The sequence below is a fragment of the Mesoplodon densirostris genome, chromosome 7 (assembly GCF_025265405.1).
Source record: "Mesoplodon densirostris isolate mMesDen1 chromosome 7, mMesDen1 primary haplotype, whole genome shotgun sequence".
NCBI classification, from domain to species: Eukaryota; Metazoa; Chordata; class Mammalia; order Artiodactyla; family Ziphiidae; genus Mesoplodon; species Mesoplodon densirostris.
Genome location: NC_082667.1, coordinates 6,218,753 through 6,243,009, shown reverse-complemented (window position 1 = coordinate 6,243,009; position 24,257 = coordinate 6,218,753). Strand labels below are relative to the sequence as shown.

At 41.1% G+C, this 24,257-nt stretch overlaps 1 protein-coding gene across 4 annotated transcripts in view; it reads left to right on the top strand.

The window, feature by feature from the left end:
* Positions 1 to 24,257, top strand: part of KDM2A (lysine demethylase 2A) — a 104,412-nt gene that overhangs the window by 67,077 nt on the left and 13,078 nt on the right. For all 4 annotated transcript variants that reach the window (XR_009532935.1, XM_060102719.1, XM_060102720.1 and 1 more), the window contains exons 7-13: positions 4,977 to 5,083; positions 5,453 to 5,546; positions 6,726 to 6,879; positions 7,741 to 7,856; positions 11,876 to 12,002; positions 14,473 to 14,867; positions 23,693 to 23,776. Coding sequence is in view for 3 of the 4 variants with exons in the window: in XM_060102719.1 (XP_059958702.1) it covers positions 4,977 to 5,083; positions 5,453 to 5,546; positions 6,726 to 6,879; positions 7,741 to 7,856; positions 11,876 to 12,002; positions 14,473 to 14,867; positions 23,693 to 23,776 (1,077 nt within the window). In the remaining variant the exon portion in view is untranslated. The remainder of the gene's footprint in view (positions 1 to 4,976; positions 5,084 to 5,452; positions 5,547 to 6,725; positions 6,880 to 7,740; positions 7,857 to 11,875; positions 12,003 to 14,472; positions 14,868 to 23,692; positions 23,777 to 24,257) is intronic.

The following is a 24,257-nucleotide window of genomic DNA, read 5'->3' as shown; positions in this document are numbered from 1 at the left end:
AAATTTCTATCCTATACGTTTATACTTGCAGAGATGCTTAGGAGAAAACTAATTTAGAGCCAGATGATTGTATGAGATGGTTTCTTGAGTAGATTCTGTTGGATGACTAGTAGCACTAAATTGACAACCCATCCCGAGGGGAAGTTAGTTTTTGATGCTTAACCTTCTTGAGGTAGATACTGATTTAACCCATCTCTTACGAAAGTGGCTGTCTACAGGATGCTGAGAACACTCATTTCCCTAAGTGGGATTGGTTTCACTTTTAAAATATACCTAGTCATTTTTCGACCACTTTTATTCCTGTCTCAGAACTCACTTGAGTCAAGTATTCCACCTGGAACGGTGGAATTTGGAATGTACTAATGGAAAAAATGTACATTTTTTCGAAGTCAAGTTCTCAGTGTTTTATCCTATCTCCATTTAAATTATCCTAATTGTACCCTTTGACTTTCAAAGTTGAAATGTGGTATTAATTGGTTATAATACTGTTTTATATATACATTTATATACATACATACCTTCAACTTACTAGTTAGTTGCATTGTTTTTATCACTAACACATTGGTATGTACAGACCAAAGGGAAAATGTTGTCAGTGTTATGTGAAGAGACTATAATTTTTGTCATTGTTTCTTGTTATTGGAGATGCTACAACAAATACAGAATTTCTCAAGAAAGCTTTTCCCCCCTAAAATGACAAAAATCCTTTTCATATTGTCATTTGTTTGGTCATATGGAAATACAGGAAGACAGGTGGTTAGAATTTAGCCTTGTTATTAACCTAACAAGGTGCACTTAATAAATAAAGAATTCAATAAGAGAGATAGTAAGAATCACAATAACATTGTTTATAAATGTGTTCCTTAATATTTTTAGAATTTCAATTTAAGAGTAGTAAGATTGTAGCTGTAAAAGTAAAACTTGGCCTGGATCATACTTTTCCATTCTTAAAATTTAGAAATGTGTTATTCACACATGAAGCCTTCTTTGTAACATCCTTAATTTATTCATTTTGCCCCTAGTTTTAATGATAAAAATGCTACATCATTTTATAAAAATTAGAAAAGTACTCCACCATTAAATGGAGGAATAGAACCCATGGAAGAGCTCAGAAATAGAAAATTTTCTAGAGGGCAGAGAACAGTGCACCAGTATCTTCTAGAGACCTAAAACAAGGCCAGAAAGATTGAGTGAGCTATTATTACCAAAGTCACCTCCTAAAAGGAAGCAAGCTTTTTATGACCGTGCTATATAAGCAGCAACATTCTTATTCTACTGGGGTGTTATTTATTTACTGGGGTATTTTCCCCCAAGGTATATCCCTCCATTTATCTAGGTCTTTTCTAATATATCTCAATAATGCTTAATAAAAAACCAACTTTATTGAGGTACAATTGATATACAATAAAGTGTACCCTTTTTAAGGGTACATTTCAGTGAGTTTTGACAAATGTATTCATTCATGTAGTAATCTTTTACATAAACTACATAATTTCTTGTTCACTATGATCTTCACACCTTCAGAGTGAGCTTATTGGTTTAAGTGCCCGCTGCATGCCAAGTGCTGTGCTTAGGTGCTAGAGGTACAGTGGAAAACAAGATCATTCTTGTCCTCAAAATGCTTAGAGTCTCATGGGGAAGAAAGACCAGAGAATTGGCATTTATAGAAACTACAATGTGGTAAGTGCTTCAAAAGTGAATAAGTACGGAATGTTGTGGGATCCAGTAGGAAGGACCCACCTAACCTAAACCGGAGGAGAATTGGGCGAAGTTTTTTGGAGGAAGCAGTACCTAGGCTTGACATGAAAGAAAAAATGAGGCAAAGAGAAGGAAGACCAGAATCCCAGTCAGGAAGAAGAATACGTGCAAAAGTAGGTGCAGGGAAAGTAAGGTGGGCAACTTTTTTTTTAATAAATTTATTTATTTCATTTATTTATTTTTGGCTGTGTTGGGTCTTTGTTGCTGTGCACAGGCTTTCTCTAATTGTGGCGAGTGGGGGCTACTCTTCCTTGTGGCGCGTGGGCTTCTCATTGTGGTGGCTTCTCTTGTTGCGGAGCATGGGCTCTAGGCACATGGGCTTCAGTAGTTGCAGCATGCCATCTCAGTAGTTGTGGCTCGCGGGCTCTAGAGCACAGGATCAGTAGTTGTGGCACATGCGCTTAGTTGCTCCGTGGCATGTGGGATCTTCCCAGACCAGGGCTCGAACCCATGTCCCCTGCATTGGCAGGCAGATTCTCAACCACTGCACCACCAGGGGAGCGCAAGGTGGGCAACTTTTAAGTGCCCATTGTGGGTGGTAGCATAAAGTGGGATTCTCTAGTGAAGAGAGAGAGGTGATTTCTGCTGTCATCCCAGCAGTAACTGAGAAGTAGATGAAAAATAGCAGCAGATGTAATGTGCAGATTTGTTTGGTGATGGGGAAATTAGTTCGTGGAAGGCCATGAGCTGTTTTTGCACAAGTGTATGAATAGATTATGTCTTAGTTATTGCACTTCTTGCCAGTTTGGCCCTGTATTGGTACGGGACAGGTAGAAACTGTGATTATCCCTGCTGGAGACTTGCTGTCATATGGATGAGGCCATTTAGCAAAAGGCCTATCCAGAGCCTAAAGATTAACCTAAGAAAAAGTATGAACACTTTACCATAATATTCTCTTGATAGTCAGATAATACCCAATAATATCAAATAAAGGGAGGCCAAAGAGTGACTTATTGCTGCAGGTGAGAAATTCTAGCCAGAGAAGTTCATCTATCTCTGAGTGAACACTTGACAAAAAATACTCATGTGTTCCTAACTTTTCCTCTCCCTATCCAGATATAAGAACTTATAGTGAGTATATTGAGTGACTCACAGTTTTTCTGTGTTCTGTTAAAGGCTTTCCAAAGGACATTACCAGGAGATGGGAGAAAACTGGCCACTACATTAAGAGAGCAGAAAGTAGATTTTGTTTGATAGAAAGAAGAATCTGGGGCTCATTCAGTGTTCTTAGGCCCAGTGGATGCTTGGTTAAAACTGTTGGATCCCTGAGTGGAAATTCTTTGAAATGGGGCAGCAAGTTAACCTTCATAGTTGTTCCTCATCTTGCTTATTTAAATGCATATCGGGACTTCCCTGGTGGTCCAGCGGTCAAGACACCGTGCTCCCTATGCAGGGGGCCTGGGTTTGATCCCTGGTCAGGAAACTAGATCCCACATGCTGCAACTAAAGATCCTGCATGCTGCGACTAAGACCCAGCGCAGCCAAATAAATAAATAAATATTTAAAAAAAAAAAAAAAAACCTTGCATATCATTGGTGACCCCTTCCAAACACTCTCCCACAGTTTACATCTGAGTGTCCACTGGACATTTGCCTCATATCATTACGTACAGATTGTATGCATTTATCTAGATCTATGTTGTAAGGAAATAAGTGATCAAATATATACATACATAAGTTATACAGCTTACCAGGTACATGTTTTTTATAGCCATAAGTTAGATACTTGGAACACCAGTGCTATGGTGAATCCATGGTTATTTGACTCACACTTTATCTACCTAAGACTGTTTCTTGGAGTTCAGTGGTTGGGTGCAGTCATTTGAAGGTACAGGGCACGTTAAAATTCAGTGTGAAGTGTTTAAATAAGTTCATACTGTTTTCATTTCTCATTTCTTTCAGCACATATTGGGTTGGCCAAAAAGTTCGTTCGGGTTTTTCTGTACGATGTTACGGAAAACCTAAACGGACTTTTTGGCCAACCCAATATTTAAAACAGATTCCTGGACTTCCCTTGGAGGTCCAGTGGTTAAGACTCCGCACTTCTACTGCAGGGGGCACGGGTTCGATCCCTGGTCAGGGAAGTTCCCCATGCCGCATGGTGCAGCCAAACAAACGGATTCCTAAACTCTGATGACATTATTTCAAAAAATTTTTAACATGTATTTACATGTAATCCTCACAATATTCCTTTGCGGTGATGATCCTTATTTTACAGATAAGTTCCAGAGGCTCACATATGATCTTCAGGAAACTAGACCTGGAACTTCTGATTCCTAACCCAGTAGATTCTATAGCACATTGCTCATGCAAGCTACAAACCCCTACTGGAATTCTTTTCTCCTCCCCTCTCCCCTCCCCTCCCCTCCCTTTTTCTTTCTTTTTCTTTTAAATTTATTATCCTAACCATTTTTTAAATGATTTTATTTTTTTTAGATTTATTTATTTATTTTTGGCTGCATCAGGTCTTCGTTGAGGAACGCAGGATCATTCGTTACAGCATGTGGGCTTTTCGTTGTGGTGCACGGGCTTCTCTCTAGTTGTAGTGTGCGGGTTTTCTCTTTCTAGTTGTGGCACGTGGCCTCCAGAGCATGTGGGCTCTGTTGTTTGCGGCACGTGGGCCCTCTAGTTGAGGCGCAGGAGCTCAGTAGTTGTGGCACACGGGCTTAGTTGCCCCACGGCATGTGGGATCTTAGGGATCGAACCTGCATCCCCTGCATTGTAAGGCGGATTCAAAAAGTACAGCTGATTATACTTCTCTCCTCTTCTTTTTTCTTTTCTCTTCTCTTCTCTTTCTTTCTTAAATGGTATCTTAGCTGCTCTAACAGTATTTATATCTTTTGGTAAGTTTATAGGTACCTTCTAGACAGTGCCTTTTATTGGACCAAAAAAAATATATATACATTACAGCTGATTATACCAGTACTGACACAGAAGAGAGGGCTTGGTTGGATACTACTGCATCATTTAATGACTTTGATTAGGTCTAATTTTATGATCATGCTGATGGAACCATTAGTCTTTATTTTCACTTAATAATTATTTCTAGAATGTTTGCCTATTGATCCTAAGATTCACCAACATATAATTTGTTTGCTTAAAATTTAAATTGTAGTCTTTCAGTGTGTGTTTTGAGAATTTCTATTTTTCTTGACTTTAGAATTCTCTTTAATCCCAACCCTTCCTTTGAAGCCTAAATGTTCCTCCTCCTTTTTAAAGGTGGATTTCATTGACTGGGTAGACAATATGTGGCCAAGGCATTTGAAAGAAAGTCAGACTGAGTCAACAAATGCCATCTTGGAGATGCAGTACCCTAAAGTGCAGAAGTAAGTGGTTTACCCTGCATTTTCCTAGGTGTGCTGTGGGACACCAAAGTGATAGCAAGAAATGGTTCCTCCCTTTGGAACCTTGCTCTGGGTCCCAAGTGGTCAAAAAGGTGAATTATTTAAAGAGTAGACTTTAGTTCCAAAGGGAAGAGTGTATGTAAGAGTACCATAGCCCATGATGACATAAAGACAAAAAAAAGTATCTTCTGATAATATGATGGCTTGAGATTGCATTCCTCTCACCGACTGGGAGTTTATTAGGTGTAAAATAGAGGGAGTGGAGTACACAAGGGGAGAGTGTGGCATTGTGGTGAGAAAAGTCCTCTTTTTCTCGTCAGTGCACTAACGCTACTGCTTTTTTTGGGTCAGGTACTGTCTGATGAGTGTTCGAGGCTGCTATACTGACTTCCATGTGGACTTTGGTGGTACCTCTGTTTGGTATCACATCCATCAAGGGGGAAAGGTACGGTCATAGTTGTGATGGGGGTTGAAATCTGAAGCTGGTTATATGAGTTTCCTTCAGTTCATGCATGCTTCATATACCCTGGAAACGAGTCTGTTAGGGGATTGTCCCCACTCGTATCTGGAGAGAATTGTAGATTAAGTTGACCTCTTGGCTAGAGTCCAGTAGGAATTACTATTCATCTGGTCCATTCTCATTTTACCAGTATTGGCACCACTACTTAGTACATCTCACTGGTCCTGTTTCTAGATTCCCAAAACAGAATTCTCCAAATGAAGGCAAGGAACTGGTTTTAGGAGGACAAGATAATTTCTCTACGTGGAAGTATAATAAAGTAGTAGAAGGAAACACAAATTGTGGATAGATTCACAATGAAATCAACAAATTGAGATCCAAACCACTTTTCCCTATATAGAGGCATTGGTCTGAAATGTAGCCATAAGAAGCCTTTAAGTCCTGTCAGAGGATATAAATAGATTTTGAAAGATTATCCTCATTCATAAAGACCTTTGTTCCAGCTTCTCAGAGTGCTTCTGAATGCTGTGTAAGAATGGAAATGTAGAATTAATATCAGAGGTTTATAGTATTACACTCTTACCGTTACCCTTTTTTCTCGTAAGAAGTGAAAGCATTTGTGAGAGAAAAGTAGAACTGGAATGAAAACAGATGATGCTTTTAAAATGTGAGGGCCGAATCTAGAACAGCTGTACCTCCAAATCCAGAGTCATTTTGTTTACTTTGGATCCATTTAAGTGGTATATTAAGTTCTGTCCTTTCAGTCTTGGTTACTACCTTGGAATAAAGCAACTCAGGCCTGTGTTTTAAAGGTACTGTACCTAACTTACTGTGCTTCTTAGGACCATTTGCCAGCCAGGGGCAAATAAGGGACTGCCTAGGTGACAAGCTAAATGCCCTCCTTCTCTCTGAGTCCTGTATAGGTTCCGGGTTCTACAATCAAACCCCAGGGAAGCCCTAATGCTGTTTGATCAAGTGGAGGACAAAAAAGGTTCACTTCCTTGAGGCCTCTAGAATTTCCCAAATGGTCAAGTTCTGTAGGCTGGGAGGATTGCTTATTTCTTTTCTACCTGTTGGTCTTAAGTTTGTACCTGTTTATCAGTTGAGGGAGACGACTGGGTCATGTCAATGGCTGTTAACAGACTGAAGTTTTTTAACTCACAGGTCTTCTGGCTCATCCCCCCTACAGCCCACAACCTGGAGCTGTACGAGAATTGGCTGCTGTCAGGGAAACAGGGAGACATCTTTCTGGGTGACCGGGTGTCAGATTGCCAGCGCATTGAGCTCAAGCAGGGCTATACCTTCGTCATTCCCTCAGGTAAGCAAGATGCAAAAAAGTGGGTTGTCCACTCTAGCCACTTTCTTTTCTTAAAGAAAAATAAATTGATAGATTACCACCAACACCAAGAATGGTTATGATGCTGGAGTGGGCAGAAAACAATGGCGTGTTCTTTCTTATCATTACTGAGTAGATGCCAAGAACTTATCTTCTTTTTTAAAGTCTATGATTTTCCACTAAGAGTATGTATCAGAATTGCCAGTGGCGGCTTTTCAGATCTACATGTTTGAGCCCCACATTAGCCCTAGCTCTTCAGAATCCTAGGGATAAGACCTGTTTTGCAGGTGATAAACAGCCCCCTATTAAGAGCTACCTACTCTGCTAAGGGTTAGCTGTGAAGGCTAGAGTGCTAAATCAGTAATAGTTTTTATCAGGTAACTAAGTTCCAAAATAAGTACTTAGAGGGAGCATAGACTTTGGAGTCACAGACCTGGCATCAGAACTCTGACTGTGCCTTTACCTGCTAACACTACTTTGGTCAAATATTTAAATCCCTATCTCACTTTGTTGTGAGGAGTAAATGACAGTACATGTAAATTCTCTTGTACTAAGCCTGGTTCATATTAGGTGCTCCAAAAAATGCAAGCACCATTTATTGAAAGTTTGTTATAAACACTTTACATGTACTTTCTCAGTGCTTACCAACCACACATATAAAGTATAATTTATCCTGGTTTTATAGAGGATATTGGGGCTGCAAGAGATTAAGTAACTTGACCAGCCAAAAAGAGGCAGAATTAGAGTAAAAAGTGTGATCCCAGAAGTCTTGTACTAATGCTCTGAGAGAGCCATGTTACAACGTGTGCTTACAGCCACTGCCCTCCATTCCCTTTCTTCTAGGCTGGATTCATGCTGTGTATACTCCTACAGACACATTAGTGTTTGGAGGCAATTTTTTGCATAGCTTCAATATCCCCATGCAGTTAAAAATATACAACATTGAAGATCGGACACGGGTAAGTAACTCTATGTATAATTGGATTTGAAGAGGTTTCTTACATCTTTCTTTACTCTGCTTACTATGTAACACTCAAACTGTTGTACTTTAATATATAAATGTGTATACTGCCTTTCTCAACTGGGATTGTGTGAGAGAATTAAGCCCTATAGAAAATGATTTGTGTGTCTTGTTTTGTCAGTTTTCCATAGGATGTTACATAGCTGGTAAACCATTCTGGATATATAGGGGAAAAGTTACATGCATTGGATACCTTAAGGCAAGAATTGGCAAACTTTTTTTGTAAAGGATCAGATAGTAAATATTTTAGGCTTTGTGGGCCATACAGTATCTGTCACAAGCACTTAACTCTGCCTTGTAGAATGAAATACTTAAATAAGTGAGGATGGCTCAAATAAAATAACATTTTATTTATGGACACTGAAATTTGATTTCATATAAGTTTCTCATGTCACAAAACCCTCTCTTAGTTAGGTTTTCTTCCCACCCCAACCTCAGCCATTGAGAATGTGATGTTAACAACTGGTGAATCTTGGAGACGCTGTGGAAGTCTTAGTGGTACTGCTCTTTATACCTTTTGGTGGATTTGAAAGTTTTCAAAATCAAAAATCAAAAAATAACCATTAATGAAGAATTCACAACTTTTTTTTTTTTTTTTTTTTTTTTTACTGTACGCGGGCCTCTCACTGCTGTGGCCTCTCCCGTTGCAGAGCACAGGCTCCGGACACACAGGCCCCGCGGCCATGGCTCGCGGGCCCAGCCGCTCCGCGGCACGTGGGATCCTCCGGGATCGGGGCACGAACCCGCGTCCCCTGCATCGGCAGGCGGACTCCCAACCACTGCGCCACCAGGGAGGCCCAGAATTCACAACTTTTAGAAGGAGTAGTCACTGACCAATCTACTGTGAACATGATCAGTTAACCGTTTTGGTGCCTATTTTGAAACATTTATTCTGGTTGGAGCTATTATATTATACGTAAGATATATACGTAAGATATAAGATTGGTATTGTTGGAGTTACAGGGATTGCCCTGTTAGAACTGAGAGGATGCAGTGCTTTTAAAATGAATTTTATAGAAGTGAACTTCTGCTTGTTTGTTAAAAGTAATGAAACTACAGAAAACAGTAAGTAGTTTAGTAAGTTTTAAGTTATAGTAACAGTAAAAGTAGTTAAAATGTTTCAAAAGAGAAAAATTACATAATTTCATAGTAAAATACTCTTATTTAACTCAAAATCATTCTAAGAGGTAATACCACCTACACTGCTGTAAGATTCAATCTGAAAATGTTTTTAAAAAGCATTCCCTTTTTTGACTAAAAATAGCTATTATACCCATAGCTTAATTGTTTGCTCAGTTTGAGGGAAGAAAGAGAGAATATATATTCAATGGCATAGGTAAAATGAGCACCTTATCTCTGCATGAAAAATTTCCTTCGGACGGTTAAACTGGTAATAACTGATGTTGATTTATCTATCTAATTTTCCTGGACTTTGTTTATCAGAAAATGTCAAATTTCAGTATCTAACTGCTATATTATTCCATTTTTCCTAAGAACGGCTTAATTCTTTCATTCCAAATAGGAACTCTTCCGTGTTTCTGTAACATTTCATTGGGTCCTCTACCTATGTACACACAGAGCTTTTTTTTTTTTTTTTTTTTTTTTTTACTTTCTACACCAAGCTTTTACATTGCCAATACCAACCTGACATATGTTTATTATGTTACTAACTTCTATGAATTTAACTTAAAAGAGAATGTATAGAGAATGCTTTAGGAAAGAAATATAAAGTGTTGTAAATTTAAGACAATGTTTTGGTTACTTTTGCCATGCCAGTGTAGAAATATACTATTTGAACTTGATTGTTGGTAATTATTCTATTGATAGCTCTTAAAGGCTCAGTAATTTTATAATGAGTATTAAAATTTTTCCTTCCAAAAACATTCTAACCCAGTCTTAGGAATTGCTGTGCTCTGTGGTGTCTAGCAGCATAGGTAAAATGTAATGGCACAGTTTGGGTGTGTGATGTCTTGGCTATTATTAGTACAGTCTCTTGAGTTCCAAGTGAAAAATCAAAAGTGTAATGCCCATTTTATATTTTATTTATTTATTTATTTTCTGTCAGTATTACTCTGCTCTCAACAGAGTCCCAGAGGTTTTAGAATTTTGGGTTGTCCTGAACTTTTAATAAAGACCTTTCAGAAAAGTGTTAATAAAATTTAAAAGGTGAGCAGAGAAGCCCAGTATATTATGTTTAATTTTGAGAGGATCAAGTATCTGTTAATTCTTGTGTTCCCTCCTACTGTACCAGAAGTAAATTAATTTGATTTTCAAATAAGGGTGGATAAACCTCTTCTAGTTGTTAAAGATGTAGTGGCAATAAGAGACCGAGATTCAGAGCCTGAAGCCACTGCGTTTTAAAGCTAATGAAAAGTACATGTGTCTCCTGCCTTGCAATGAGGAAAGTGATCTCCTCATTCCACAGTGATGCCCTGTGACCTAATGAAGGGTTTTGAAAAAGGGACTCCCATCTGGGTCTCCTTGATTGGGGAAGACTACCTGACATGGAGCTTTGAAAGGAGATGGGAACATTTTCAGGAGTTACATATTCAAAACAATCCTAAAAGTATTGTTTGCCTTATCCTTTTGAGAGATGGCCTCTCTAAAAGAAGACGGGCAGAATATACAGGCATACCTCAGAGATATGGCAGATTTGGTTCCAGACCACTGTGATAAAGCGAATATTGCAGTAAACTGAGTCACATGAATTTTTTTGGTTTCCCAGTGCATATAAAAGTTATGTTTACATTATATGTAGTCTGTTAGTGTACAGTAGCATTATGTCTTAAAAAATATAGCTACCTTATTTAAAGTATACTTTATTGCTAAAAAAATGCTAACCTTCATTTGACAGTGCAGGGTTGCTACAAACCTTCAATTTGTAAAACTCAGTAAAGCAAAAGCACAATAAAATGAGTTATGCCTGTATTTAGGATAGTCCCCATGGTTGATCTTTCTCACTCGTTGATCCATGCTGATTTGCCATTTCCTTGACTATGGTAGATCTAAAGGGCAATTATTTTTTTTTTTTTTCTTTTTGCGGTATGCGGGCCTCTCACTGTTGTGGCCTCCCCCGTTGCGGAGCACAGGCTCCGGATGCGCAGGCCCAGCGGCCATGGCTCACGGGCCCAGCCGCTCCGCGGCATATGGGATCCTCCCAGACCGGGGCACGAACCCGTATCCCCTGCATCGGCAGGCGGACTCTCAACCACTGCGCCACCAGGGAGGCCCAAGGGCAATTATTTTTATTATAATTCAGCTGGAATAATTTCATGCTACTTTTGGGGAGAATTGGAAAGAAGACTAAAGATAACAACTGATTAGGCCACGTGGAGCAGTAACCTGATTTGTGGACATACCATCTTGGTAGACTACAATGTATGAGACAGGCAAGCTGAGAGTTAATGGTGGGGGAAGTACTCAGTCTCATGTCCTAGACTAGATATAGCTTGAGAATGCATCTCTAATCATACTTTCATATATGTAAGGACATAATAAAGACATATAACTTTATCTCATGTCCTGATTTCCTATTATATTCTGTGTTTCATGGCCTTCTGGTTCAGGGTAAAACCATAGTAAGGGCAAGAGTGGTTGGTATGCCTTTGTATCCTAAGAACCCTAAAATAATTTTCTCAATTAAGTATATTGTGTCTTACTAACATTTTACTCTCTGTCTCGAAACTTGTTCTTGATGCTCTCCCACTCAACAAGACAGCTTCTTGATAGTTCTAAATGGTCTTTCCAAGTACCTTTTATCTTTAGTGATTATTTCCCAAGACCAACATTTTCTACGTTGACAGATCCACTTAAGTTCTTGCTCCACATGACAACTTAGGTTTGCAGGTTACTTAGAGAGTGTTTTTCCTGGGCTAATTATTGCAGTGGTTGTTTGTTACTCTCTTTCCTTGAAAATTGTTATCAGCTTGATTTTTTCATCATTTTTTTCCTGTGTAGGTTCCAAATAAGTTCCGCTATCCATTCTACTATGAGATGTGTTGGTACGTGTTGGAGCGCTATGTGTACTGCATAACCAACCGTTCCCACTTAACTAAGGAATTTCAGAAAGAATCCCTTAGCATGGGTAAGTGTTCCACCTACATGAACTTTCAAGATACTCTGCAGGACTGAGGGTGAGACTGGGACTATTCCGTAGGCTGTTGCTCAGTAGTTTTGTTTTGTTTTTAATTAATTAATTAATTAACTTACTTATGGCTGCGTGTGGGCTTTCTCTGATTGCGGCGAGCAGGGGCTACTCTTCGCACGGGCTTCTCATTGCGGTGGCTTCTCTTGTTGCAGAGCACGGGTTGTAGGCACTCAGGCTTCAGTAGTTGTGGCACGTGGGCTCAGTAGTTGTGGCTTGCGGGCTCTAGAGCGCAGGCTCAGTAGTTGTGGTGCACAGGCTTAGTTGCTCCACAGCATGTGGGATCTTCCCAGACCAGGGCTCGAACCCCTGTCCCCTGCATTGGCAGGCAGATTCTTAACCACTGCGCCACCAGGGAAGTCCAGTAGTTCTGTTTTTATAGTTTGTCTTTTTTACTTATCTACTTAGAAGTACCAAATCCATTCACTGAAGTTGAACACCGGTTACAGCTGATCCTCCTACCCAGACGTAAAAATTACTAGGGCTAAATGAAATATTCTGGATCTCATCTTTGTCTGAGTTGTTAGTACTTAGCTCCTCACGAAAGTAATCAGTTGGAAATTCCCTGGTGGTCCAGTGGTTAGGACTCCGCACATTCATTGCCATGGCCCAGGTTCAGTCCCTGGTGGGGGATCTAAGATCCCGCAAGCCACACAGCGCAGCCAAAAAAAAGAGAAGGGTAATCAGTTGTCTAAAATGTTTTATTGTGTAAAGAATGGTCTTTGGCACAATAAAAGCTAGGATCGTATCATCATAATTACTCTTACTATAGTCCAGGCACCAAACTAAGCAGCTTATATACATTAAGTTGTTATTATTACCTGTGAGGTGTAGGTATTATTATGCATATTTTACAAATGGGGACATTAAGGTTCAAGGAGATTAAGAAACTTGTTCATGATCTAAGAGTTAATAAGTGGGAAAAGCTACAGCTAAACCATGTTGGTAAGATTCTAAAATGTATTTTCTTAACCTCTGTGCTTTAATGTTTCCCCAACTTCTATCAAGAGAAATATTTTATTGGATGTCAAGATAGTTTCAGTTATACATTTTTAGGCTATTCCATGCCTTAAAAATAAAGAGGAGCCAACACTGTAGTATCCTGTGGTCATATATTTAATGGAGAGTCTTCAATCCAAGCAAGGCACTTTTTGCCTTAGCATTTCCGAAACATGCTCACCAATACATGAAAGCAAGATGCAGAATTGTACATACAGCATGATCCTAATTTTGTTTAAAAATACATCAAGTCGGGCTTCCCTGGTGGTACAGTGGTTAAGAATCCGCCTGCCAATGCAGGGGACCATGGGTTCGAGCCCTGGTCCGGGAAGATCCCACATGCCACAGAGCAACTAAGCCCGTGTGCCACAACTACTGAGCCTGCGCTGTAGAGCCCACGAGCCACAACTACTGAGCCCATGTGCCACAACTACTGAGCCTGCGCTGTAGAGCCCACGAGCCACAACTACTGAAGCCTGCGCCCCTAGAGCCGTGCTCTGCAACAAGAGAAGCCACTGCAATGAGACGCCCACGGACCGCAACGAAGGGCAGCCCCCGCTCGTCGCAACTAGAGAAAAGCCCACGCGCAGCGATGAAGACCCAACGCAGCCAAAAATAAATAAATTAATTAATTAAATAAATTATAAGGTTTACAAAAAAAAATACATCAAGTCATAGTGATACACATATGTATAGGAAAAGATGGAAAGAAGATACATCACACTGAGTTGTTATCCAAGGGTGGAGAGATATGGGATGACTTATTTACTTCTTTGCACCTTCCTGTATTTTCTAAATTATTAATAGTCAACGTGTTACTTTCATAATAAAAGATCAGTTAACATTTTAAAATTCTTCTTTCATTAAAACTTCTATTTTCACTTTGTTTTGATGATCAAAATCTTTCTTTTAAAAAATACTCACTTTGTTTTATTAGCCATGTTGCTAAGATTTCAATTCCAAAGCTTAATTTTATGGTGAAAACTTTGAGCAAAACTACTTTTTAAATATATGTGCTTCATACTATTTTTTTAAAAGATAATGAAATCCCATAATACCCAAATTAAGTTTGAACTTGAAACTAATTTACAGCTATTAAATAAGTTTACGGCTATGAAACAAGTTCCATAGGTAACTTATTTCTAGCACACAGTTTAAAGACTGCACCCTTCCCAATCTTTAAAAAATCCAGTTGACTGTTACCTCAGTTGTCCTGCTAGCTCAGGATCCTATTTTTACCTGTAAATGGTTTTCAACAGTGGACAAATGGGTTGGAATAGGGAAGACCATTTTTAAAATGTGACAGCTTTGTCATTTATAACCTCAAGACCCCTCCCATACTACCTATTTCCCTTGTCGATCACATGGCCGTGTGTCATGTTCTTACTGCATTTTCTCTTCATACTGGCAGATTTGGAGTTAAATGGGTTGGAGTCTGGAAATGGGGATGAGGAAGCAGTAGATCGAGAACCCCGGCGCTTGAGCAGCAGGCGTTCTGTCCTCACTAGCCCTGTAGCCAATGGGGTTAACCTGGATTATGATGGACTGGGCAAAACCTGCCGAAGTCTTCCAAGTCTGAAGAAAACTTTGTCTGGGGACTCATCCTCTGACTCTAGCAGGGGCTCCCACAATGGCCAAGTATGGGATCCCCAGTGTAGCCCCAGAAAGGACCGACAGGTGCATCTGACCCACTTTGAGCTTGAAGGCCTTCGTTGCCTTGTAGATAAATTGGAGTCTCTGCCACTGCACAAGAAATGTGTCCCTACAGGGATAGAAGACGAAGATGCTCTCATTGCTGATGTAAAGGTAAGGGTTGGTTATTTTGCATGATGGCTATTGATCTGGCTAGAGCATTTAGTTTCTGGATTCTGAGAGAAAATTTGGGAGGTTTGGGTAATCTTGGTTCAGCGAGAAAGAAGAGCGTGTGTGTGTGTGTGTGTGTGTGTGTGTGTCTGTGTCTGTGTGTGTGTGTCTGTGTGTGTGTGTGTGTGTGTGTGTGTGCTGTACAGTGTTTCAATTCCTAGAATGAGGTTAGGTCCCTGTGTACGTTCAGTTAGGACTTAAATCTAGTCCTAAAAATGCTGATTTCAGGCTGACCCTAAAAAAAGGAAGAGCCCAAGAAAATGTTTGTATTAAGAAATGTTACTTTGAACTTAAGTTACACTAAGATAAAGAGGCCTATTTCAGAACAAAAGTGGCCAATAACAATCTCTAGCAGTCTTACCCCAAGCAGTTTTAGAGGAAAGAAATGGAAATGTTGGGTTATGTTGAGCATGTTTAACATATTTAGCTTCAAATTTATGTAGTATTAAGACTTAAATACATTGGGGCAACTTTTGAGAAAAGTGTCATTTTAAACAATTCATCCTATTGCTATATCAAGTTTCTTCTTGTATATTTTTCTTCTTTCTCAATAAGTCTCCAAGCATTAGTATCTTCAAAGCCCAGCCCACCCCTCATATATTGGTCTCAAAGAAATGAGTTTGTTTTTAAGGAATCCAGATTTGAGCTGTCTGAACTGGAGAGAGTTCTATTAAATCTTTCCTTATACATAAACATTGGGGACTTCCCTGGTGGTCTAGTGGTTAAGACTCTGTGCTGCCACTGCAGGGGGACATGGGTTCGATCCCTGGTCAAAGAACTAAGATCCCACATGCCACCTGGCGCAGACACACACACACACACACACACACCCATTAATATGAACACCAAAAAGACTGTTTGGAATTATGTCTTGGATGCAGGGCATGGGTATGTGTATTAGAAAGCTAGTTCACCATTTGTAGTAAGTTATTTTTCAGACCTGTCATATAGATTGTTTTAAGCCACAGAAGAATTTACAAGGAATAATTTTAGTGACCTTAAGGAAGATGGGCGAAATATCTCATAGTCCATCTTTTCCATTCCTGATTCCTGATTCAAGTTTTCCCTTGGCCACCACTAACCAACCAGCTGAGGTGCTCCCTACCTTCTGCCAGGTACCTCAGGAAAGAATTCCAAAGACTGGGATAGGACCTAGACTTTTAATTTTTTTAATTTTTTCTTTCTTCGATTGACATTTTAATTATATCTTACTGTTTATGCATCAGTGAAATGGTAAAAACTTTAAGAGACTAAAAGGGGTGCTACCCTAGTGAGGTTGGTCCTCTCCATAGTGATAGAAGCTGGACAGTTGGTTTTGTAGTTTGGTTTTATAAAGCTGTTCTAGACAAGGCAGGTGGTTATCATTGTGGCTTGTATTTATGGGAGGAAATAACAAAGTTCCAGGTGGGTGTGGTCCTATATCTGTAATGATTAATGTGCAGCAAAACAAACTTAGCCTACTTTTCCAGACTCACAAACCAGTTCCCAAACTCACTTCCCATCCCTGAGTGAACAAAGGGCACTTACATTTTTTCTTTTCCATTGTGATGGGATGTGTATATGTTTTCCTGAGAGTTTGAGTGTAACATCATCTTTTTTTCTACAGAAGTTTCTCCTTTTTTTGGCCGCGCTGTGAGGCTTTCACGATCTCAGTTCCCTGACCAGTGATTGACCCCAGGTCACGGCAGTGGAAGCCTGGAATCCTAACCACTAGACCACTAGGGAACTCCCCAGAAGTTTCTTTTTTCGTGTAGCTATTCCATCATGGATGCATGTAGGAAACATTAAATAGTGACTTTGGCGACTTATTAACTTGTATAATTGCCTTTAGGAACCCTAAGAAGAAAGATTTGTAAGTTTATCTCTCACTAACGTTCTTGTGGCCTGGGGAATCTGTATTTCTAATTCATGAAAAAGAAAAATATCTTTTTAATCCTAAAGGATGTCTATAGATGGATTTGATTTCATTGAATCCAGTTGTAGGAAGTCATACTATAATTCACTAGCCAGTTGTACAGGTCAAATGTCATGATAGAAATACACAAACTCCCTTAACTAATGTAGTTAAATAAGGATATTTGCAGAGGCAGAGTGGTAGGGGGAAATGTAGAAAGATTTGTGTCAAATGTTAAGCAGAGTAAAAGGAGGCAGCAAGAAAGGGAATGAGTTAAGAAGAGCCATCTAAAGAGAACTCTTAACACTGTGAAAAGTGTCTAGAGAGAGCTTCCTGTTTATCAGGAATCATGGAGAATCGGCTGCCATTGCTCACTAAGACAGGGTGGCATAGAGACCAGAGCATGAGGAACGAGTGGCCCAGTAGGATGACTGCATAGACTGACAGCGTTTGAATTCTCCCTTCTCTTGTTTACCCAATACCATAGTCAAAATGTAGCTGATAACAGAAGACAAAAGATTTAGAACCCAGTTCTGCATGTAGTTTCACTTAAGATCCAATGGATTATTCCTACATTTGACCAGTTATATTTAATCTGAGCTTTAGATAACACTGAGTTTATGGCTTAAATACTTCGAGAATCTAAGCATCACCAAAAAGGAAAAAAAAACATTGGATTGGGTGGGTGCCGAATCACTGCACAGCTGGAGACTGCAGTGCTAGAGAACTTGGTGCTGTGGTAGCACAGAAGGCTACACTGCAGCAAAGGACAAAAGCAAGCCCTCTTCCTGCAGAGAGAGGGATTGTTTCTTGTTGTAGCCTATATGACTCTCACAAATAACTAGGAGAAGAGATGAGAGGAAAATTGGTGGATATCTCGAGACATCCATAATTACCTATTCCCTGAGAGAAAAGTCAATTTTACTGATGTGGTAAAAGGGCTTTGAAGATTCTAAAATGTTCTACAGTGTTGAAGAAAGATCATAGAGTATAGAGTTTGAAGGGAATTAGATGAAAAATGAGGCATTAAAAAGTTTTGATTTATTGGCAGAGTTCAGGGGAAAGTAATGAGCATGTGTAAAGTCCTATTTGGGAGGGGTGTGAGTAACCTTGGCTCCTAATCTAAAATTGAGAGACCATGTCCTTGAGAAATGTTGAATAAAGAGGCAGGACCTGGAGCAGTATGTATAGTGCAGTCCCATTAATGTAAGAAAAAGTGTCTTTGTTTGTATGTGCATTACAGCAGGGCTGGAGGGGGGCATATCAACTGCTGACAGTGCGTCATAGCAAAAGATGGTGGAAGTCGGCTGGAAGACTGAATTTTTAATCAGACTTTACTGTTCTGTTTGTGTTTAATTTGGTAATAAAGGAGCTCTTTATGTGTGTGTGTGTGTGTGTGTGTGTGTGTGTGTGTGTGTGTATTATATAAAGAAGCTTTTAATATATCAATACATTTGGCTGCCCAGCTCACTTAATGAAACAATTTCAGTGTTATTGAATATTTTTCTACTTTCCTATTTTCTCTAAAACATTTTGATAAGCTTGGCAAACATGTGACTTTTGGGCAGGATACTAGATCTATAAAAGCATGTTTTCTCCTCTGTAAAATAACATCTACGTCAGTGGGGATGTTGTGAAAATTAATGATAATGTTAGTAAAGTACTTAATAAACAGTATCATTATTACAGAAAAAAATTAACTGTTACAAATCTATGAAATTCACTTATTCCACTAATGTGAATAATGCCTGCCTACTCTCTGCCAGGAACCAGGCTTAGAGTTGGTATAAATATGCGAACATACTATGGACCAAACCCTCAGGGGGCTTACAGTCCAGTGGTGGAGCAGGCTTTTTAAGTGGGCTAAGAAAGTAAGTGCCTTCTAGGTTTACAGATGCTGGGCATGACACTGAGGGGCGGGTGGTCGATTCTGTTCTAAGGGAAGGAGGTGCCAGTCTTTTTAATTTACCAGTTAATAAACTTTCCTATTAGATGATACAGATTGATTACTACAACATTATCTAAATGATGAAAGCTCTCAATTTATAAATTTGAAATTTTTTCTTTGTGGTACAATTGGCTACTGCTGCTCTGATCTAAGATTCTAACATTTTATTTTGTAACTGTGATGTAAAAATTTACACTAAGCTCCATCCCAGGAGTATGATGGGACTGAAGCAGAGTTACGGTTGTGAATAAATACAGAAACACTAATCAGAAATTTCCTTCATCTGACACTTTGGGAGTGATTCTGACACTAATAAAGAGAAGAGCTGATAGAGGACCCAGTGTAATTAGAACTTAGTCCATTAAGCCAGATGAGGAGGAAAAAAAAGAACTTGTATAAATAAAACTTCATTTGCAATTTTTACTGACAAGATATTTTTTAATAATTCACATATTCTTACTGACTAAAAAGTTTTAAATAACTCAGCTCCAAGGCATATAGATTAGGTTAAAATAGATAGTTATTTTAAAATATTTTCATTATATTCCTGTATTATATAATGTTATATTCTTATTCTCATCTTTGTTGCCTATCTTTTATTCTGAATTAATAAGAGAAAAAAATTAGGTCTTGTTTAATGTGTGATTTGAAAACTTACCTGGAGTGAGTTTCCTAGTGCCCTGTCTGGTTTTTGTCCTTTTCCGGTGGCCTTTAGAATTTCTGCTTGCTACAACTTGAACTTGTGTTTTGTTTTGTTTTGGAGTAACTTGTTTCTCAAGTATTTGTGCATACTTCATCATCCCTCTAGGTTAGATAACACTAAGACCAAAACAAGCATTTTCCAAGAAGACCTCTCACACCTGTTAAGGAAGGTTTTTCTAACATAATAGGCTAGGGACTTCCCAGGCAGTCCAGTGATTAAGACTAATTACGCAGGGTCTCTGAGTCTTAAGATAAAGTGCAAATGAGGTTTAGGATTAGAATGACCGTTCAGACATTTCCAGGAAGAGCTCCACAGAAGAGCACGAAAGGCCCTCCTTTTCCTTGGTAAACTACTGTAAAAATTAAAATATGCAGAGCCAGGCATCCAAAGCCCCAGGCCCCAGAGAGCCTATTAGGCCATTGACTGCACCAGAAACTCACTGAAACAACTGTCCTGGAATAAGCTAGAACAAATAAGCATGTTTCCAGTGGTTACGAGCTAGGTTCTCAGTGGCCTGAGATGTTTATTTCAAAGCAGCTTCTGTCATTTCCCAAAAAGCCAAGTTACATTTATTAGAGTCTAAAAATTACATAAATCTGGCCCCAATGTATGGGACACTGTAGCCTGAGAGAGTGCTCATTCTGTCTGAGCTTAACGGTGACCGTGGATTGGTGTGTGGAGACTGGGTGACACGTGTCACTCGAGTGGCCGTCAGAAGTGGCATGAAGGTGTCTGACAGGATGTGAGGCTGGCTGCTTCATCCAGGGAATATCAAGAAAGAGGCAGGCAGAACAGACAACTGGCATAGGCATAGGAGATGTGCGGGAGTGCTGGTGTCCTGAGGGCGGGGTAGTCCAAGGGGCAGGGTCCCAGGAGACTGGCAGGTGTGGAGTTGGCAGCTGCACTTCCCCTGGTTCCCTGTGCCTGGTTCCGAGGTAGGAGAGGTAGGAGAGTAAAGCTCCTTGACCTGAGATTGCGCCTCAGCTGGTCTGACTTGGTCACGAGGGAACTGCCAGCAGAGCTGCCCAGGCGGTTCTCTCACTGTGGGAGGCTCCCCGGGTGGTGAGCAGAGGCCAGGATCTGTTGTGGAAGTAGCTGATATTAAACAGACGTATTGTATTGAATACCTCAGTATTGGTTGAAATGTGTCATTCTGAAGGTTTTTCTGGGAACGTGGGCTGGTTCTGGATTCTGGGCTGGGGGAGGGGCAAGTGAAGCAGGACGGTTGTTCAGGGAGTGAAGGTAACTCCAGAGGAGCTCAGCTCCGGGGCCTGGCTCAGCTGCAGAGGCTGAACTTCGGGCGACTCGCTGTCTGCCTGAGACTGGGGAGAGATCGGTGTGTGCAGCCAGTGAGAGCAGCGGCCGTGACCATAAGAGGTGACCCTGAGGGGAAGGGTGTGGACCGAGGCAAGGACGAACGCGGGACCAGACTTGGAATGGGTTAAAGCCTTGCCTTTGCTGGCGCCTTCCGAAGTCAGCCAGCGAGAGCCCTGGGGGCCGGCCCTGGGTTCTCCTCTTGCGGTGACGGTGGGAGGGAGAAGGCGGGGCGTGGCCGGCTCACCTCCCCGGCGGGCTCTCCTCCAATCGCTGGGCAGAGAGCGCCTACCCAGCACACCCCCTCCTGACTCTGCCGCAGGACGCTGGGCCCTCTGCTGGCTCGCTCACTCGAGCTCGGCTCCCCTCCTGCCATCTTCCGTTGCAAAGCATTTCTGGGAGCTGCATGTGGGTGACGCAGCAGCATTGTTCGCAGTCACAGGAAGCCGCGGCTGAGCTGAAGGGCTCGAGAAGGAGCTTAGAGCACTGCACGCCGCTCCCTCTGGGTAACCTGAAGGGGTTAGCCCGACTGTCCTGCCTTAGCTGCTCTGGGAGATTTCAGAATTTTCAAGTAAATTGGGATTTTTCCTAGAGGCAGAAAACCTAAGTCCTTCAGCACAACTTCCAATACAGAAAGCAAAACAAAGACGCTGGGGAAACTTCAACCAAGAGCCTCGGCAGCTCCAGAGCGACGAGAAACGCAAGGTCAGGCAGGCGGGCGGCAAACCCTTTCTGGTTCGGGGTGTATGTAACTGTAGGGACTTTGTCTTGGTGAAGAGGCAGGAGAACTGCCTGCCGAGCGAGTCCGGGACAATGCTGAGGTGCTGGTTGTGCCGTCACTGCACTTGTTCCCTCTCCTGGTGGGATGTGCTTTCAAATTGGGTCGTTTGGCTTTTGGGAATCTTTTCCCCTTCTCTACTCAGGCGCCCGCGGTTCTCTTCCCCTTCCTGGGCTGTGTCGGGTGTGGGCTTGTGCTTGAACATTCTCTCGAATGCCAGGAGCCTAGATAGGCGTCAGCCTTTCCGCACTCCACCCCCGCTCCCTGTCCCAAACCCCCTCTGGTGAAGGGTGGTGGCTTCTTTATATGGTTTCTTGAAGGGCCTCAGCTGGAGTCTGCCTTTTTTGATGAAGGCAGGACGTGCTTGGTCGTATGGCCCCGGTGAAATAAGGCTTGGAAGGAAATCTGCATTTCCCTCCACACCCACACAGACCCTAGTAACTGAGTCGTGTATGTGTGAATAGCTGCCCCCCTCCACCCGCCCCGCACCCCAACACAGACACAGTTTCTCCACCTACCCTTCCTTGTCCCCCACAGAAGTCTTGCAGGTAGACTGCTTTTGGTGAATAGTTAGGTTCCTTTTCTACTCTTAAACAATTGCGGATCTTTCTGTGTAGTCTGTTTTGCTGAAAGTGGAAAGTCCCTGTTTGTGGACAGCTCAGTGCTCGCAGGCAGAGGAAATGGGCAGAGTCCTACTCCTCGGCAGTGCGAAGTGGGGGAGGGGAGCCGAGCCGTGCACTCCCTAGCACACATTTTGAATGGACCTGAATTTTTCACCCTGGGGAGATTAGGAGCCCGTACCAGAGCCTAGTCCCACGTGGCACTGCACCCCGCCTCTTCACCCCCACGCAGTGTGGTGCTAAGAGGAGGCTCCAGAATAGGGTGCCATAGCAACTCGAAGTAAATAAAACGTCTGCAAATGAAATCAGTTTGGGGGAGTGTGAGAGGCATCTGGAGATTTGGCAAAGGGGATCATCGTGGAGGAGCTTCATGGGTATGAGTTAAAGGGTCTTTCTGAGTCCCAACTCTGAATTTGGGGCATGATCCTTAGGTTAAGGATGAAAAAACTTGGTAGAGAAATGCCTCATGCTTCAAAAAGTCCTGGTCTCTAGGCACAGACCCCACAGGATTATGAGAATTATTATTAAAAATGGCCCAGGCATGCTGGCCTGTCCAGGATCAAAGTTTACTTTTCCCTGAAACAGTTAATATCCTGTATACACCTAAAGCAACCAGAAGGAAATTGTGTAACTTGTCTTCTGGATTTGTGTTTTTTTGCAGTTGCCACTGCTTTAGGGCTCATGAGGTCAGATGAGGAGGGATTTCGTTCTGCTATAGAAGGTTTGGGACTCAGAAATTTCTGTCTAAAACGTAAAAGATTTGTTTCAAAATAACACTCAACCAGTGTGACTCACTTGAGTGGCAGTTTCTTACTGTAGAACTGTACCTGAAGTCATCTCAAACTAGACTGACTAAAGTCATGGGAACTATTGCCCCTAAGGTAGTTCCTGCCCCCCTTTATGGGAATAAAGGCAAATAACTCTGTGTGTGTCTGTGTGTGTGTCTGTGTGTGTGTGAGAGAGAAAGAGATTTGAGATTGAGATTTCTGTAATCAGCCTTAGAAGAACACAGCCCGGGGTTGAATCAAGACATTGAGACCCTGCTGTGCATATTATTAATTCAGTATTAGCTAATCCTTTTTTTTTTTTTTTGCCACTTTGCCAATAACATCTGCAAAATGAAGGCAATATTTAAATACATGATAATACTTGTTCACTTGTGTAGAAGAGTAATGGGGTGAGGTAGAGTCTTACTGTCATATATAGAACTGTGTGGCAACACTTGTCACAGTGGTAGCATAAGTGGTTACAGTAAGTACACAAGTACGGGGTTGGGAGCAAAGGTAAATTTGAAGTCTTGATAGTACTGCACTCGTTTGAGTTCTTTTCCATCTTCGATTTGTTTTGCAGTGAGTCTCTCTCTATATGAAGGGAAATTGTAGACAGTTGCCAGCCTGCCCTTCACCTTGGTGCTTAGGGGGACTGAGGCTAAGTCTGGATGCTGTTAGGAGTGGTTGGCTCTCTGTTCACTATGTCCTTTTTTCCCCTCTTCTCTCCTATCTTACCCTTAGATTTTGCTGGAGGAGCTTGCCAACAGTGATCCCAAGTTAGCCCTCACTGGAGTCCCTATTGTACAGTGGCCGAAAAGGGATAAGGTAAAAAATTATTCTTCAGGCTGCTGAAACATTTTGCTGGCTGACCATTACTGTTCCTGGAAGAAAAAGAACAACTAGAGGCAGACAGCTTTGGTTGCATTAGTGTAAACTGACAGAAAATCATTACTCAGTTCTGTTTTGCTTCTTAAGTCAGGATAATTGGCTATCTTTGGAGGTGGACTCTCTTAACAGAACTGTCAAACTAGGAGACCTGCCTCCAGGTTCAGATGCCAAGAATGGATCAGTTCCTATCCTTCTGGCCCAGTGACTTAATTATTTTCATACATCTGATGTAAAACTAGTTAAAATAATTGCATATACATTTGAAAGGCTAGAATGTGTCTATATTGGAGAGAGACCACACTCTCAAGGTTCCCCTTAATTTGGACTTTTCAGTATTGAATTGAAAAGAGAGGAAAGCAGTTACCCATTAGTTAATAAATGGTCTGTTATGAATTTTCATGCCTCTTCAGTCAGGTCC